This window comes from Empidonax traillii, unplaced genomic scaffold (genome assembly GCF_003031625.1).
Source record: "Empidonax traillii isolate 1590-97213 ecotype Southwest subspecies unplaced genomic scaffold, ASM303162v1 scaffold244:size1524873, whole genome shotgun sequence".
NCBI lineage: Eukaryota > Metazoa > Chordata > Aves > Passeriformes > Tyrannidae > Empidonax > Empidonax traillii.
In genome coordinates, this window is record NW_020955437.1 from 431,799 (window position 1) to 446,704 (window position 14,906).

General features: G+C 36.4%; 1 protein-coding gene across 2 annotated transcripts in view; it reads left to right on the plus strand.

Moving 5' to 3' along the window:
- The window catches only part of ANKRD10 (ankyrin repeat domain 10), a 37,657-nt gene extending 23,661 nt beyond the window's left edge, over positions 1 to 13,996 (plus strand). Inside the window, exons 4-6 of one of the 2 annotated variants that reach the window (XM_027888691.1) lie at positions 5,417 to 5,652; positions 9,351 to 9,446; positions 12,362 to 13,996. In XM_027888691.1, the coding sequence (XP_027744492.1) occupies positions 5,417 to 5,652; positions 9,351 to 9,446; positions 12,362 to 12,828 (799 nt within the window). In that variant the 3' untranslated portion in view covers positions 12,829 to 13,996. Of the gene's footprint in view, positions 1 to 5,416; positions 5,653 to 9,350; positions 9,447 to 12,343 lie in introns of both variants that reach the window. The other variant, XM_027888690.1, reaches the window with a different exon arrangement.
- The last annotated feature ends 910 nt before the right edge of the window (positions 13,997 to 14,906 follow it).

Below are 14,906 nucleotides of genomic sequence, written 5' to 3' on the forward strand. Positions count from 1 at the left end.
ATTTCAGAAGAAGGAAATACCTAAACATATGCTTCATCAGTGTCCCCTTTAAAGCTACTTTAATTTGATTACCAGGACTCTCAGATGAACTCAGCCTTTAGAATGGGAGTTCAGATGATGTCAACCTAAGGAAGAAAATTGGGTATTAAAAAAAAAAATCTTCTTCATAACAAGATTAGTCAGTTTTGAAGACTGCCTGTGGACATCACTTGATGGAAGAAGAAAAACTTGTTATAAGAGTGTTGTTTTAAGCACTGTTAGGTGTGCGAATAAATGTAAATGCAAAAGTCAGAGCTTTAATTTAGTGTATCAGTGCACGTGTGGAATTTGTTTATAAAATACCTGTCACTACACAACTATTTAAGTGTCATCTGTCAAGGAACTTCAAGATCACCTACTCATCCATATTCAGGCTTCTGTCAACTTTTCTCGTGGATTTTTTTCTATTTAGAATAACTTTATAATATGAAAATATATCCTTCCAGTTACATTTGTCTTTCTTCTTTTGCTTTGGAGTTAGCATCTTATACTTCTGTACTCTGAAGAAAACAAGATGTCTTTATTTCCAGCTCCTGGATTTTAGCCTACAAGAAGGCTGAGGGTAAATAATATCACACCTCATGATTCTAATTTGTTTCTATTAATAAGAATTACTTGGAAACAGTGAATAAACTGTAAAGCAAAAAAGTGCTGCCATGTGAAATAACCTTAACAGGACTCAGTCATTTTTCAAATGCTTGAATTGCCTGAGAAAGGATGCAAGGTATGTGTTTTCTAAACATGGAGTGAATTGGCTTTCTGACAACTTACCAAAACTACATTTAGCCCTGGGCAACGTTAAATAAGGAATTTTTCTCCTGTTTGTCAGTTCAAGCCTTCATGTGTGTTCCTGTCTGGTGTAGGTTCCAAAAAGGAAATGATATTTTCAGAGCTTTAGTCTTCTTTCTTTAGTTTTTCCACCTCTTTCTGGAACTGGACTTACCTTCAGAGTTGTCTTCAGTCTTTGACCTTTTTCTTTTTTACTGAAGAGAAAGGGAATTAAGTTTTTGGAGCACAGCTGTCTGATTTGACAGTAATTAGGCCAACCTAGTCAATGAATATACTGTGCTAAGTCAATGAATACTGTTTAATAAAGGTTGTCTAGTCACAAAACACATGTAACATTACAAGGCTTATTCTGATTTTATTATTTATGACTTTGTTCCATCCTTCTGTACCTTCCTTGTTGGTAGCTTCTTCCTTCATAAGATGATCTTTGAAAAATGCAGTGTGTGTAGGTTGCTATTTGTCTTGTTTCAGCTAGATAGCCTAGCTTAGAGAAAAACCTCCAAAAGCAATAGAAGTTTGTCTTCAAGTTTGGCATATTTGTCAGGGGAAAAATTTTTTAAAAAGTCAACAACAAACTAAAAAAAAACACAAAACAAAAAAACAAACCAAGAAATTTCTGCACTTGTTTTTTAATTCTGAATAACACGGTTACAGAAATAGAGCTGTTGTATTTGCTGTATGATTAGCAGTAACAAAAGGACAGCTTACCAACGTGTTCCAAGCTTCTCTGGAGTTTCCGTTATTTCGAGGTGTTTAGGGTAAAGGATGAAAGCTAGTACTGAAGGCATTCTTAACTTACACAAAAATGGAGGATGGGTGGATGGAAAAGAATTTTTTTTTTTTCAAGAGACATGACATTTGCGGTAGTTCTGTCCATGCTGTCCAGTGGTTTAAATTTTTTTTTCCTGCTGTTTTCCTTTCACAGCCCAGTTCTTGAAGTTGCTTTCAGTTATGATATCTTTTAGCTATTTTTCTTTATGTCAACATCTCTGAGAAATGAAGTACCTTTCAAGCAAGGGACATCTAATAACTGAAGTAGTTGAAAATTTACTTAAATATAGTGATTATCTCTTTGAGTTTTCTGCTTGTTGTTTTTTTTAATTTATTTATTTTTTAACCACACAGACCGTGTCACATACTGTCTCCTTTAGTAGCCAAATAAATCTTCAGTTATTATTCCTCCTTGTCACTTTACATATAATTGCAGTTCATAACCAGGGGCTGACATAGGAATTGCACATAAGAGTTTGAACTCCTCTTAGCCGTTTCTATTTTCATCCCTATAATCTAGTCTGTGTACAGTAATGACATTTACGTTCTTAGCTCTTGGGCTAAGTTCAGGTAGCCACTTCGTTTTCAGCCACTGGCAACATTTGAGACAGACCATGCACTGCACATTTAGTAACAGATGTGTTCTCGCTTCCTTGTAACTCCTGCTGGAACTTGGTGATTCTGCTCCAAGTCCAGGTTGACACTTTTAAAGAATGGTCTAATAGATGTCCTAACTTTTTAGTTCATTCAAGTACCCCAGGGTTTCTGGGAGGATTGTATTACATTCTATTTTTCTGTATTGCACTCAGAATCCTTACAGTGATGGCAGTATTTCTAAATTATTTTAGAAATACATAAATCTATTCCCATCTAGTAAAATTCTGTGATATCTCCTAGGAGTGTTTTCTTTCCTACTTTGTTCCTAGTTGAGTAGGTTTTTTCCTTGGATTACTTGCATTTTGTTATGATATATATAACATGTATAATGTAGTATGGCTAACCCTTGCTGCCTTTTGTGTTCCCACTGACAGATTTTTTCCTCCTAGAGAAGTCAGCTAAGGAAACAGGGGGTTTTTTATCTTTCTAGCCTGGTTTTGAGAAAGTGACAGAAAGTTTCTTCAGAATTTGTCAACTTTTCATCTTCTCCTTCCCATTATTATTGGAATGCAAGCCAGTTTAGCTAAAATTTGAAAGTAAGTCCCAGAATAATCAAGCTTTGATTAAAATAATAAACATTGACAAGTGGATATATAGAGAAGATACTCAAGTTAGTGTTCCCACTGTGAGGGAGCAAAGGGTATTTGACAATTGTGTTCTCTTTCTTAGCATTTGACCTAAAGGGTTCTAAAGTCATCTAGACTGTGTTATCTCCTTTTATTTGATTGAACTTCTTTCTTTTTTTTTCCACTACTAGCTTCTGAACACAGGATTTTCTCTTGAAATTGATAGGCTAAATTCAGGCTGGCACTTTAAAGAAAGGTTTCTAAACTCTTAGAAGCAAGAATGTTATATTCAGTGGGCTTGAATCCCCTAAAAACCTATGCAGTGATTTCAAGATAATTTTGTAGAACAAAATCTTTGCCTACCTGTTAAGTCATCTCTTTAAGATGGGACAGATCTTAAAATATCAAAGGTCATTACATTTTAAAATATGACAGCATCTTTTAAGTTCACTTATTTTGTGTCTGGGAAACCTAATTATTCTTTCCTGGAGTTTGGTCACGTAGCCTTACACACTTAGATCTTTGTACATCTCCAGATGCCTCTGGCATCATATTGACATTCCTTTGAGGAATGGTGACAGAATTGTGGTCTGTCTTACAGTCAGCTTTTCAAAGCAGAGTTATTTTTCAATAACATTTGGTAAGTAATAGAATTATTGACTCCTTGAAGTTTTATGAAATTAGGTGGTCATTCAATACCATATTGTTTTTTGTCATTTTTATCTTTGTGTAACTTTAATTTGCTCTTGCTGAGATGTCCTTTACTGTTCTTTGGGGACTTGCAAACTTAAAAGAGATTTCAGAGAACTGAGCTATTCTTTTTGACCAGAACAGATCTGTTGAAATTTCTGTTTCTGAAGCTGTAGTTTCATTGTATTCATCTGTATGCTGCACAAGTAAGTCAGAACTACTAAAAGCTTTAAATGTTAGCTGGGACCGCAGCAAGCCACCTGGTTCAGCATGGGAAATGATTGACTGTATTTTGCAGAATTTCTGAAATCATAGGCTACTCTTAAAATGAGGAGGGGAAGAGACCCTTCTGAAGATTCAGCAACATTTATACTCTGAAACTTTCTCCTGATGCCTGTCTTTAGTTATCCTTTGTTTATGTTACTCTCATTCTTAAGCTACCTGCACTGGATGGACAGAATATTCTCTTTTGCAGCTATCTTCTGGGTATTCAAAAGTAAAAACTCCACCTTGAAGTTTCATTTCTTTTGCATAACTAGATTTTTTAGTCTTTCAAAGTCTTACTTTCTAGATCACTCTTGACTGCTGTTCTCTGAATTCTCATTAGTAGTCCAAGTTAGTGGTGACTTATAATAGTGTAGAATAGAATGAAATTACCCTGGTCTAACCTAATAGGTTTGGGGATTTTGTAGTATTTTGATTTATCCATTTATGGATATAGTCTTGCTGTAGTAGGCAGCTTCTAAAGTCTCATTTTTATAGTAAATAAGTTACAGTGATCTAGGAAGCAGATATGAGTTCTGTTCTTTGATGTCTTCATATGAACTGGATTGAGTTCTATTTCATATGAGTTTCAACAGAATGATTCTGTTAATCTCCTCAGATCTTATTCTGTCGGCTGGTCTGTTTCTGGATTTTTAAGGAATGGATTTGTCTGAACTATTAAAGCCAAGAAACAAAAAATCAGTTTTTCTGACTAGTTACATATGTCTGGAAAGGCATAAAAATATTAGGAAAGATTAATTGGCATCTTCAGCTTTGCCTCTAGTTTTGTCACTTCTGTCCTTCTTGTCTCCACTTTTATGTTCCTCCTTATCAAGTTAGCCCAAGTTTGCAAGCACAAGATTACTCTATGTTTGTGTAAATGCATGTGATATACAACACTTCTTCAAAATAAACCTCTACCTCTCTACATGTCCTCCATGATTTCATTTATAACCTCCTTTTTCAATGCATTAGAATATTCAAAATTAATGCCATTCTCTCATGCACAGAAAAGTCTTGATTCAAATTAACAAAGCAAGTCCCCGTACTTATGATGTCACACACTTTGAAATGAGAAACAAACCAGAAACAAAAGTATAAGCAAAGCATAACTAAGTATAGCATCTTTATCTATCTCTTTCTATATATGTATATATTTTGTTGTTAGGAAGAATAGTGATGATATTGTTACCTTAGAAACCAGAATGCCATGGACAATTGCCAAGTCATGTTAAGTTTGTTTGAGTATTTGATCTTTTGCTCAAGTTAAAGCAATAGATTGCTGAATAAAATGCAGAAGATGGTAAAATTCAACACTTTATTAGTCTGAAGTTTATGTAAAGATCAGATACTTCAGACTATTTTAGAATAAAGCATTTTGAGATGTTTAAATAGGAAGATGGTTTAAGGCACATAGTCTGTTGATTTTATTTAACAGTGTATTGTCTTCCAAATTTTGCTTAGAAGCCAGATATATGTGCAAAAAGTTAGTTATAAAACTAAGATTAATAACTAATTTCTTAATGGAAATTTGCTAAGTGTATGTTTTCTCTCATCACCTGCAGATAGATAGTAAGGGCAGCAGCAGCAGCAAGCTAGCGTGATGAATGAGTGTAATTCAGTGTCTTTGTATTGTGCAGCTTGAGAAATGCCAGTGGCCTGACAGCAGCAGACCTTGCACATACCCAGGGCTTCCAAGAATGTGCCCAGTTTCTCTTGAACCTCCAGAACAGTCACCTGAATCGTTTCTATAGCAATGGCACCTTAAATGGGGTTCATCAGAATGCTGGTCCCAATCCGTTCAGTGGTGGGACAGGTCGAAAGAGATCCTTTGAAGATCCGGAGTCTGCTGGAGCAAAGAAGGCTAGAACAGAAGGTGAGACCCCAGAGGTAAAAGGGATGGGTTGATACTGTTGCTGAGAAAGGAAAATAAACATTTTAAAGCCTTTTGGAGTGGATGTTGAGTATTATTGGCAAACTCACTCACATATCTAAATTACCTATTAATATAAGAAGCAGATGAATATGATTCCGTGCTGCAAGATCCCGGTTCTCCCTGTCATCATCTTGGCGTGTTCAGAAATTTCTATTTCCAGAGAGTGCTATAGCTGCACGATGCCAAGAATAATTATGCAGAGGAGTAGGAGCTAAAATTAGTTTCTACTCCTTCCTCAGTTTCTTCACCTTCAGGAGAGCCAAATAACATTGCGTTGATTCACATAGATGTCAGGATGTCCTGATGGTAATTTTCCACTTGGGGATTAATTCACAATTCAGAAACTCTGTGCTAGGTAAGATGAATAAAAGAAATGAAAAGAAAGAAATTAAAGAAATTTAATGCAAAAAGGTTTCTCAAATCGAGGGATTATGTCTCTAAGCTAACATACCTGAAGATTCCAGGACTGTGCTCCAAGGAGAACTGCTGTCTTAGTGGAGGGTGTAAGATTAGAATAAATCTTAAGGACTCCTGGTCAGCCTTGTGCATTGAGGATACTGCCGCTTTCTCTGCCAGCAATGACACAATAGTACAACCCAAAGATATTTTTTGGTAGCTCTGTGAAGAAGTTTTTTACATCTTACAGACACCTTGAGTAACATGATAGAGAATATCTTTCTTTTGCCTATCCCATTAAATTCTTACTAAAAACAAAGCACTTCTGCACTCCAACCTCTTTTTTCCTGTGGTTAGCATCAAGAAAGGGACTTTATAGGTTTTTGTTGAAGACTCTTTCTTCAGTTAAAATTGGTGTTGCTCTAACATGTGACTTGAGCCAAATAGAATGGATTTAAATAGGGCTTAATTCCAGGTAATAAGAGGGAAATTTAGACCTAAACCATGTTTCTAAATATGACACGGGCAACATAAATTACATCAATATTGAAATTGAAGTATTTGTTTAGTACTTGCTCTCTGGCCATGACTTCCAACTATAGCAGGATCAGAGGCCTTAACTGGGTACTCCATAGCCAGTCATGAACAGGATACGTTGCTTCATGTAGCTGGTTTAAATGATAGATTCCATGCTGGAGATGAGTCCCTGTGCAATAAAATGCAAGACTTTGGGAATAATGTCCCTAAGTAATTGTATGGAGTAAGAAAACTTGCCCAGTATTCAGGTGCCCCTAACAGTTACAGAAAGATGTGTTCACTGCTTTGATGTTCTGCTACAGGGAGGCACTGCTTGAAGTAAAATTTATCTTTCATTTTGAATAACCACTCCTCAGTGTTCCAAACCAACCATCCCTTTCACCTTCAGGACGTGTCTCCAAGCTAGGCCGTAGATAGCATTTCCCCAAAGTCTGTGGGGATGGCACTGGGCTAGCTGTGTGTATTCTCTGTGTTTCTATGAAATGGCACTATCTGCATCAGCTTTCACTCTAAACAGTTGGTTCAGTGCATAAGTTAGAGCAAGCAAAAAAAAAAAGACAATGCAGTGAACAGGACCTCCCAAGTAATTACAAAGATGTTGGAAAAGCAATTGAGCAGATAATTTTTTAAATCATTACCAGTACAGTTTTTTAAGACCTTTACAGACAAATGCAAAGGCCTTACTGCATTTGCTTGAAGGTTTTTGGAGTAACTAAGAGATGTATCTCAGCTATGAAAGCTGCAGTTTTTAGTCTGACGTGTCTGCCCTCAAAGACATCAGCATCAGTAATAGCTATTGTATCAATGTAAAAAGTCTGTTGCAGTGAGAATGAGTCACTGTTCCCGAGGCATTTTTGTAAACAACACAGCTGAGTAATGAGGAGTCATCAGTACATCTTTGTGCTTAGCTGGCCTTTTTACAAGGCAAGTCCAATTTTGTGTTAATTTTGCCCTTACTAAAACCACACTGGTCTGTTGTGCTTTAAAGACTATTTGCACAGGAGACCCCAGATGTTCAAAGAGTGCAAGCAACCTGTATTTGCAGGGAAGAGTCTGGTGTTGATGGTAATGCCCCAATTCACAATAACCACTGCTTTGAAAAAACTGCTTTTTGTGACAATATGTGTCCCTTACAAGAACTTCTAAACAGTAGAGTTGGAAGAAGATAAATGCTTAAGCTGTAGTTTGCTTTGGAATAGCTAAACTGGGCTTTGGATGGGGATTACTTGTGATTCTGTTTATATGCATACACATGCATCTGCTATCAGGTGCATAGTATTGAACCTTTGGCCTCAAAATTAAGTGACACTGATACACTTTATACCATGATTCAAAGTAATAACTCTCTCAAAAGTAATGCAGAAATGAGTTCTGAAGGCTGAAGCTGAACTTGAAGTAAGTTGGTCGCCACTTTTAGAATGTATACCGGGTAGTTTTAATTTTGACTTAAAAACATGGGCTGGATTTTATGTCTGTTTTTCTGAAATCAGTTCCAGAAATTTCACTCTTCTGCCTGGGCAGGTCGGCAGAGTGTGGTGCTGAGAGTCAGAGATGATGATATGACGATGCACACCAGGCCATCTGGTCCCACAGCTGTTCATGGCAGTCTTGATCCTGGCCGCTCTGGTCAGCCCTTAATGGGTTGACTTTGCACTGTGTGCTGCACAAAATACTGACTTGCTGCACACAGCCAGGGACTGACTGTATCAGTATCATGGCTGCTTTGGGTGTTGATGTGAGGTGGGGATGGAGAACATTGCCAGGTGCACCCTTGAGTTGACCAGCATGAAACAGCATCTGAAACATTCCTCTAGGTAACTAGGAGAAAAAGCTTTTCATTTCCTGGTTTAAAGGAGTTTGAAGCCCATTGATCCATGGGCCCTGGCATCATTTAAGCCCTCTGTAATCTCTTTGGCCCTGGAACACTTTAGCTATTGCTTAAGATTCTTTAAAACTGAGCAGTTTATGAAGATTTTAATTATACCCAAGATAATGAAAGCTGACTTGCAGTCTACCTAAGCAGCCCTCTGTAACATGAGTGTGTGCAGTGTAAATAGAAATGTGTTAATGTCAGTGTGAGAGCAGGGCAGAGCCTGCTGAGATAGAACTGGAGCAGTTCTCTGGGCAGTAGATAAAGGAGGTAGCAGTGAAGTCAAAGAGAAAGTAGTGAACACATTAAAGCATTCCCCACAGCAGTCTCACCACTTGCCAGCTTGTCTCGGAATACAGAACTGGGTGCTCAGCTCTTGAAGGGATCCATGAAGCAGTCTGTTACACAAATGGGTGAATTACAGGGACCTGGCCCTTGGGAGTGAAAGAGGGAATAGTCCAGACTGACAGTAGACAACTGTGAGGTAGAGACTACTTTTTATCTGCTGAGGACATCAGCTGTAAAGCCTAAACATGAGTAACTTACATAGCTCTCCGTTGAATCGTTTAGCTCATCAAACTAGTAAGTTTGATGTGTAGGTGCAAAGTCTCACAGGTACCCTGATAGTTCTCCATTTTGAGGAATTAAAATGAATGAGCAAGTACTTGACAATTACTTACTCTGCGTTTTGAATCTCAAACATCACAAGCTCTCAGATGTGTAAAATTTACATTTCTTCGTAAAGTTTTTGCTTTAGTAATTGAAGTACTCCTTTGTTTGTTGACTGAGTTTTCAAGTGGGCACGAGTGACTAAACATGACTCCTTTTTTATCAGCTTACAGCTTTGATGGCTTAATACCAATGATGAATGGAGGCGCTGAGGACGATGCTGACAATATGCACGTTGATAGAGAGTTTGCTGTTGTATCAGGTGGGAGTGGACAGTTTCCTGTTAACTACAACAACATTCAAATGGTTGAAGACACCAAACAACAGGAGAGTACTTCTGTTGGACCAAAAGAAATTGAAATATACACTGTTTCTGCAATGCAAACTCCTTGCCGTTGCAAGAATCAATATGCATTTTATTTTTAATTTGAGTATAAAACTTAGTCCTTCATTTTTGCACATTGTTGTCTAGAGTCTTGGAAACTATTGTATTGCTGTAACACCCATTATGTTGGGGGTTTAGTAGGCATCAAAAATGAGTCATTCACGCATTGTATTGTAATCGTGAAAGAGAAGATTTATTAGTTGGATTTTAGCATTTCAGATAAACAGAAATCCACAATGGCTGTTTCACTTTTTAACCTGAGGCTTGTATTACGTTGTGCCTTGCCTTTTGTTGCTATACTTTCAGGTTAAAGAAAATTCAGAAATAATTTAAATTATTCATTTAATTTTGATTAAATAGATTTAATTGCTAATAACAAGACTTGATAGGGAAACATATTCTAGCTTTGAAAATAACGTGTTATGACAAAACTATTCAAAATATTACAACAAATACTATAAAGAATAATCTAGACATACATCATATCTTCAGAATTTGATCAGACACAATGGCATAAGTGCAGGATTCTACTATGGGGTTTCTTATGTTAATAAAAGACTGGACATCACAGGTCTTAAACTACTATTTGGAACAAGTGCACCTTTGAAAACAGTTTTTGTGTTTTGTACCAATCTTCATGAGACAGTCAAAATGTTACTAGTATTAGTGCATATTAATGCTTTAGGTTTTTTAAGGGCTGCTTAATTAAGATGCTTATGGCAACCCCAGGATATGTGTAAAGTTGGATTAAAAATGTCTTGGGTCAGCTTTTTCCTTGCTCTTTTTAGGTTAAGACATGGAGTTAACTGCAGTAGTGCAGTGTTACATTCAGAAATTAATTTCTTATTTATTGATTGATTCGTTCTGGCATAAATTTGCTTATGCTTTGTACCACAGATCAGATTCGCCAAAGGGAATGATAATTAATAGATATTTTAATATATTAGGAATAAATGTATATACATATATATAATCAATACTTTAAAAGTAGACTGATACTTTCCAGTGATAATTACTAAGTGTTCTTATTTATGGAAAAATGATTGTCTTTCATAAATGTACTCTTACTACAGGTGCTCATTTTAAAAAAAATAATAACATTCTATAATTATCACTAGAACTATTCATTACCTACTTTTTGCGTATTAACCAACAGAAGTGCCAATTTTATTAAATTTGATTTGGCAAAGCCAGCCTATAGTCGTTGATTTTTAAACAGTTAAAACTTTGCACTTTTCAGTTAATAAACACTATATGAAATTCCTTCTGTGCGTTTTCATCACTGAAATATTAGATCTTTGATGTCTTGATGAGTTTGTGGGGTTTTTTTCCACTTTCAATAAGAATTCATGGTTAGTGAGTTCAGCTGATATGGTTATTTTAACTTTTGTAGGGATTAAACAGGAAACTCCAGCTAGTAAATTCAGTGAGTTACAAACTGAACACATTTCTTGGCATTATGTATTGTTATCTGGGGAGTATCAGTATTGTAATGCATATTTCAAGTAATAGCCATGCAAAAGACTAATAGAGAACCAAAACTTCAGATTTTTCCTTGTCAAACAGTGGTACTCATTATGTGTCACTTAAATGGGGGCCCAGTGTTACACAAAAGCGGGAAGTTGCCAACAGACTTGTGGCTTGATTTGGATCCACGCAGTAAATGCAGTCCTGCTTTGCACATGGGTTTATGCGTTCCTGTGGACATAAACATATGTGCACGTATCCAAGGATAACCACAGAATGGAAAATCTGTAAATGTCACCACATAGGTCTGTAGTTTCCACGCTTGCCTTGCTCATCTTCACCAATATAGACATAAATTTTATTTTTAAGGCAGAATATAGCACACCTTTTTTGTGCTAGTACTTTTGAGTACCACTGCAAAAACATGCATTTCAGACAGACTAATGAAATCTTTTCATGGAAACAAAACCTATTGTACTAATTTCTAACTTCAAAGGAGAAATTGCTTCAAAACAGTTGTCAGTGGGTTTTGCATGCACAATTTTAGAATTTTATTTCCTACTAATAATGTTTTTTAGTCTTCTGTGCACTCTGCTCTTGCTATTGTATGGCATTTTGCATGTGGTTTGTACAGATGCTATTATAAACTTATCATTAAATACAAACCTGCCCAGTATGTTATCTGGCAAGCTGCTAGGTAAATTGAAGTACTTTCTGAATAAAGGAACTTGGAAACATTTTATATTAGCACCCCAGCATAACATTTCTTTATTTGACTTATTTCAGTGCATATTGTACTGTGAGAGTTACCACTAAAATGAAAAAAAAAAAAAAAACCAACACAATGAGCCATGGTTAAATTACAGCTGAAAAATGAAAGAAACCAACCCTTCACCCTCTCTCTCACAGATACTCAGTTCTTGTATGTACTTAATCTTTCATCCCAAGAGGGCTTTATAGTTAAGATGGAAAAATGCCTTTTATTCCACCTTTGAAAACACTGCCCCGAATATTTGCTGCACTTATTTCATACAGTTAAATGAAAAAAAATCTGAGTTCACATTGTCTTTGCAAAGAATAATACAGGCATATTTACAAATCGAATGTAGACAGATAGTTGCATTTTCAACATGAGAATCTATGTTACGAGCTTACTGGTCAGCTCTCGTTACTTTAAACTGCTTGCGTTGTTATAAAGGAAGGGTAGATTTATTTTCAAAGCTGTGTATGGAAACATTTTTTAAATAAGTGAAGTACAGTGGAGACATTTTTATGTATTTCCATTTATTCTTAATTGTTGGTGACAGGTGTATTTCTTAATGCAGATATGAATAGCAGTAGCTCCATATTGAATGCACTGACAAATGGATGTGCCATCAATGGACACTTGGATTTCACCGCTGCACAACAGCTCAGTGGGATGGATGCCAGGCGTGAGGAGTGCTTAGCATTAACACCTAACGGAGTAATTCCTGGAATAACTTCCCCCAGTAGGCACCGAGTCCATACCAGTAACGGCACCGAGGAACCGGAAAAGGCCATGAGTAATTCCACTGATATGTGTGGATCTCTCCATCTGAATGGAAGCCCGAGTAGCTGTGTTTCTAATCGGCCCTCGTGGGTGGAAGACCCTGGAGATACTTTGCACTATGGACACTATCATGGTTTTGGGGATACTGCTGAAAGCATCCCCGAACTTAGTAGTGTTGTTGAGCATTCCAATTCCGTCAAGGTCGAACAGAGATATGACAATACTGTCCTAGGCACAATGTATTTGTATCACGGTTCCTAGATGAATGACCTCTATATCAAATGCATATTGAAATTGCTACCAAATGAAACTGGGGAGACAAAGTCCTCACATAGCATTAAATTTGAAGATCGCAACTTGTTGCTATTTTTACACTTTGTTTATATGAAAATTAAACCCTTAATTTGACGGCCTTATACAATAGTTGTAGTTTGTTGCATGTATGGGGCTTATTTAGTGATAATAGGTGCTGTCATGATGGAACGTTTATTGTTTTCATTTTTTTTGTTATGGAATGTTCTGGTTTAGTATTTTTTTTCTAAGCTTGTGAACACTATCTTTCCCTTTTTAGAGCTGTTTTCCCTTTTATTAAAACTGTTTAACTGAATTTTGTGAAGAAAATGTTACGTATGTGCATCACTTAGAGGTAAAGATTTTTCTTTTCCATATTTTCTGCTGAAGCTATGGTAGCAATATCAATGCCAGCTCTCACTATGCAAGGTTGAAAGTGGCAATCTTCTGGAGCTTCTCTGACTTTATAGTTTGTACATTTGTTTGGTATAATTAGATGTTAATCTTTAAATTTTTTGAACAAGTTGTTTAGAAACGCAGAGACAAATTTGGAAGAAGTTACTGTTTCACTTTCTGTAGCATAGAAGTGCTTTTTGTTGTTGTTGGACTCTTTGCATTACGGAGTGGGAAAGTTCGGTCGCAGTTGGGTGTGCCTCAGGTTTGCTCTGTGGTGGGTTTCTTTGGCTTCTCTCCTTTTGTGTGTGCTTGATATTTTACCATAGCTCACAGAGACAGGAGGCATGTTGGCACTGTTCTGCTTTGTACACAGTTTAAAATTGCTGTTACTCGTTATAGAATTTGCCAAGTCAAAATATTTGAGTTTGACTGTCTTGGATATACATTTATTGTCTTTTTTTTAACATATGCTTTGAAAATGTAATGTTGTGTACTCTTTGGGCTATGCTCATGGAAAATACATTGTATTTAATGCTTAATACACAAATCAAAGTTCATATAAGTGCACTATATGAGCACTAATAATATAAGTTGCTGCTTGTGTTATAAGTGAAGAGTGGAGAAGAATATGGTAAATGAGATAAGCCCTCCGAATTGTGTTGATTTTTTTGTTCTTGTTTTGTTTAAAAAGGGACCTTTACAAATTGGATTAAAAAAATAAACATACTACATTGTATCTGAATATTTTGTTTAGATGTTATTATTTTTGTAGCAACTTGTGGAATCCTTAAATAGTTTATAACTCACAATTCTCCATAATCTTGCTCAATACTGTTGTGGAATTTCTTCATTTTATCAATATATGGAAGCAAATGGGAACAGACAAAGAAGTTGTTCCTGATTGAATTACAGAAACACATACTGGATATTCTGTGTATGACGTATGCATGTGTATCAGCCTTCAACTCCAGAAATGGGTTAAAATACTACCTGTCTGATTTTTATAAAGATTGTAGTCTCCTTCAAACATTTTCAAGCAAAATGCTACTAACTACAGAGAAGTCAGTGTTTTAAATAACCTTTACACTTTCACATGGTTTACTCTACACAAGGTGCTCACAGCGTATTCAGATTGAGAGTAGCACTGATAGGAGAATTAACCAGGTTTTTTGTGGGTAGTTGGCCAGACCAGCCAGTTCTTAGACAGTTTGATTTGCTGATGTAGAGTCCAGAGGAACACATACTGTTGCCATCATACTACCACAATGCAGTAACTGCAGTTTGCGGTAGCATTTGGTTCTGGGGATCATCTTAGTGTTTGCCAAGTTTGCCACACCTGCTTGCTTGTGCTTCTTCAAATAAATCAAAACAACTTATAATGAGCACTGCCAGCTTACCTCCATGGCTGTAAACTGATCCCTAAAGGGCTTTCTTTGGGTACAAAGGAATTACTATGTGATGGTGGAAATTTAGGCACATAATTTTAGCATGGTAAGATATATACTGTGTTCATAAGGCAAGGTTTTTAGAATTTGTGTCCATTTGGTTTTCATTCACTTCCTCTCCACATCTTGTCACTTAAAAATACCTTGGGAGATACTGTATTTCAAATTCAAAAGAGAGAACTTACAGCTTTGTTTTAAAAAGCACTC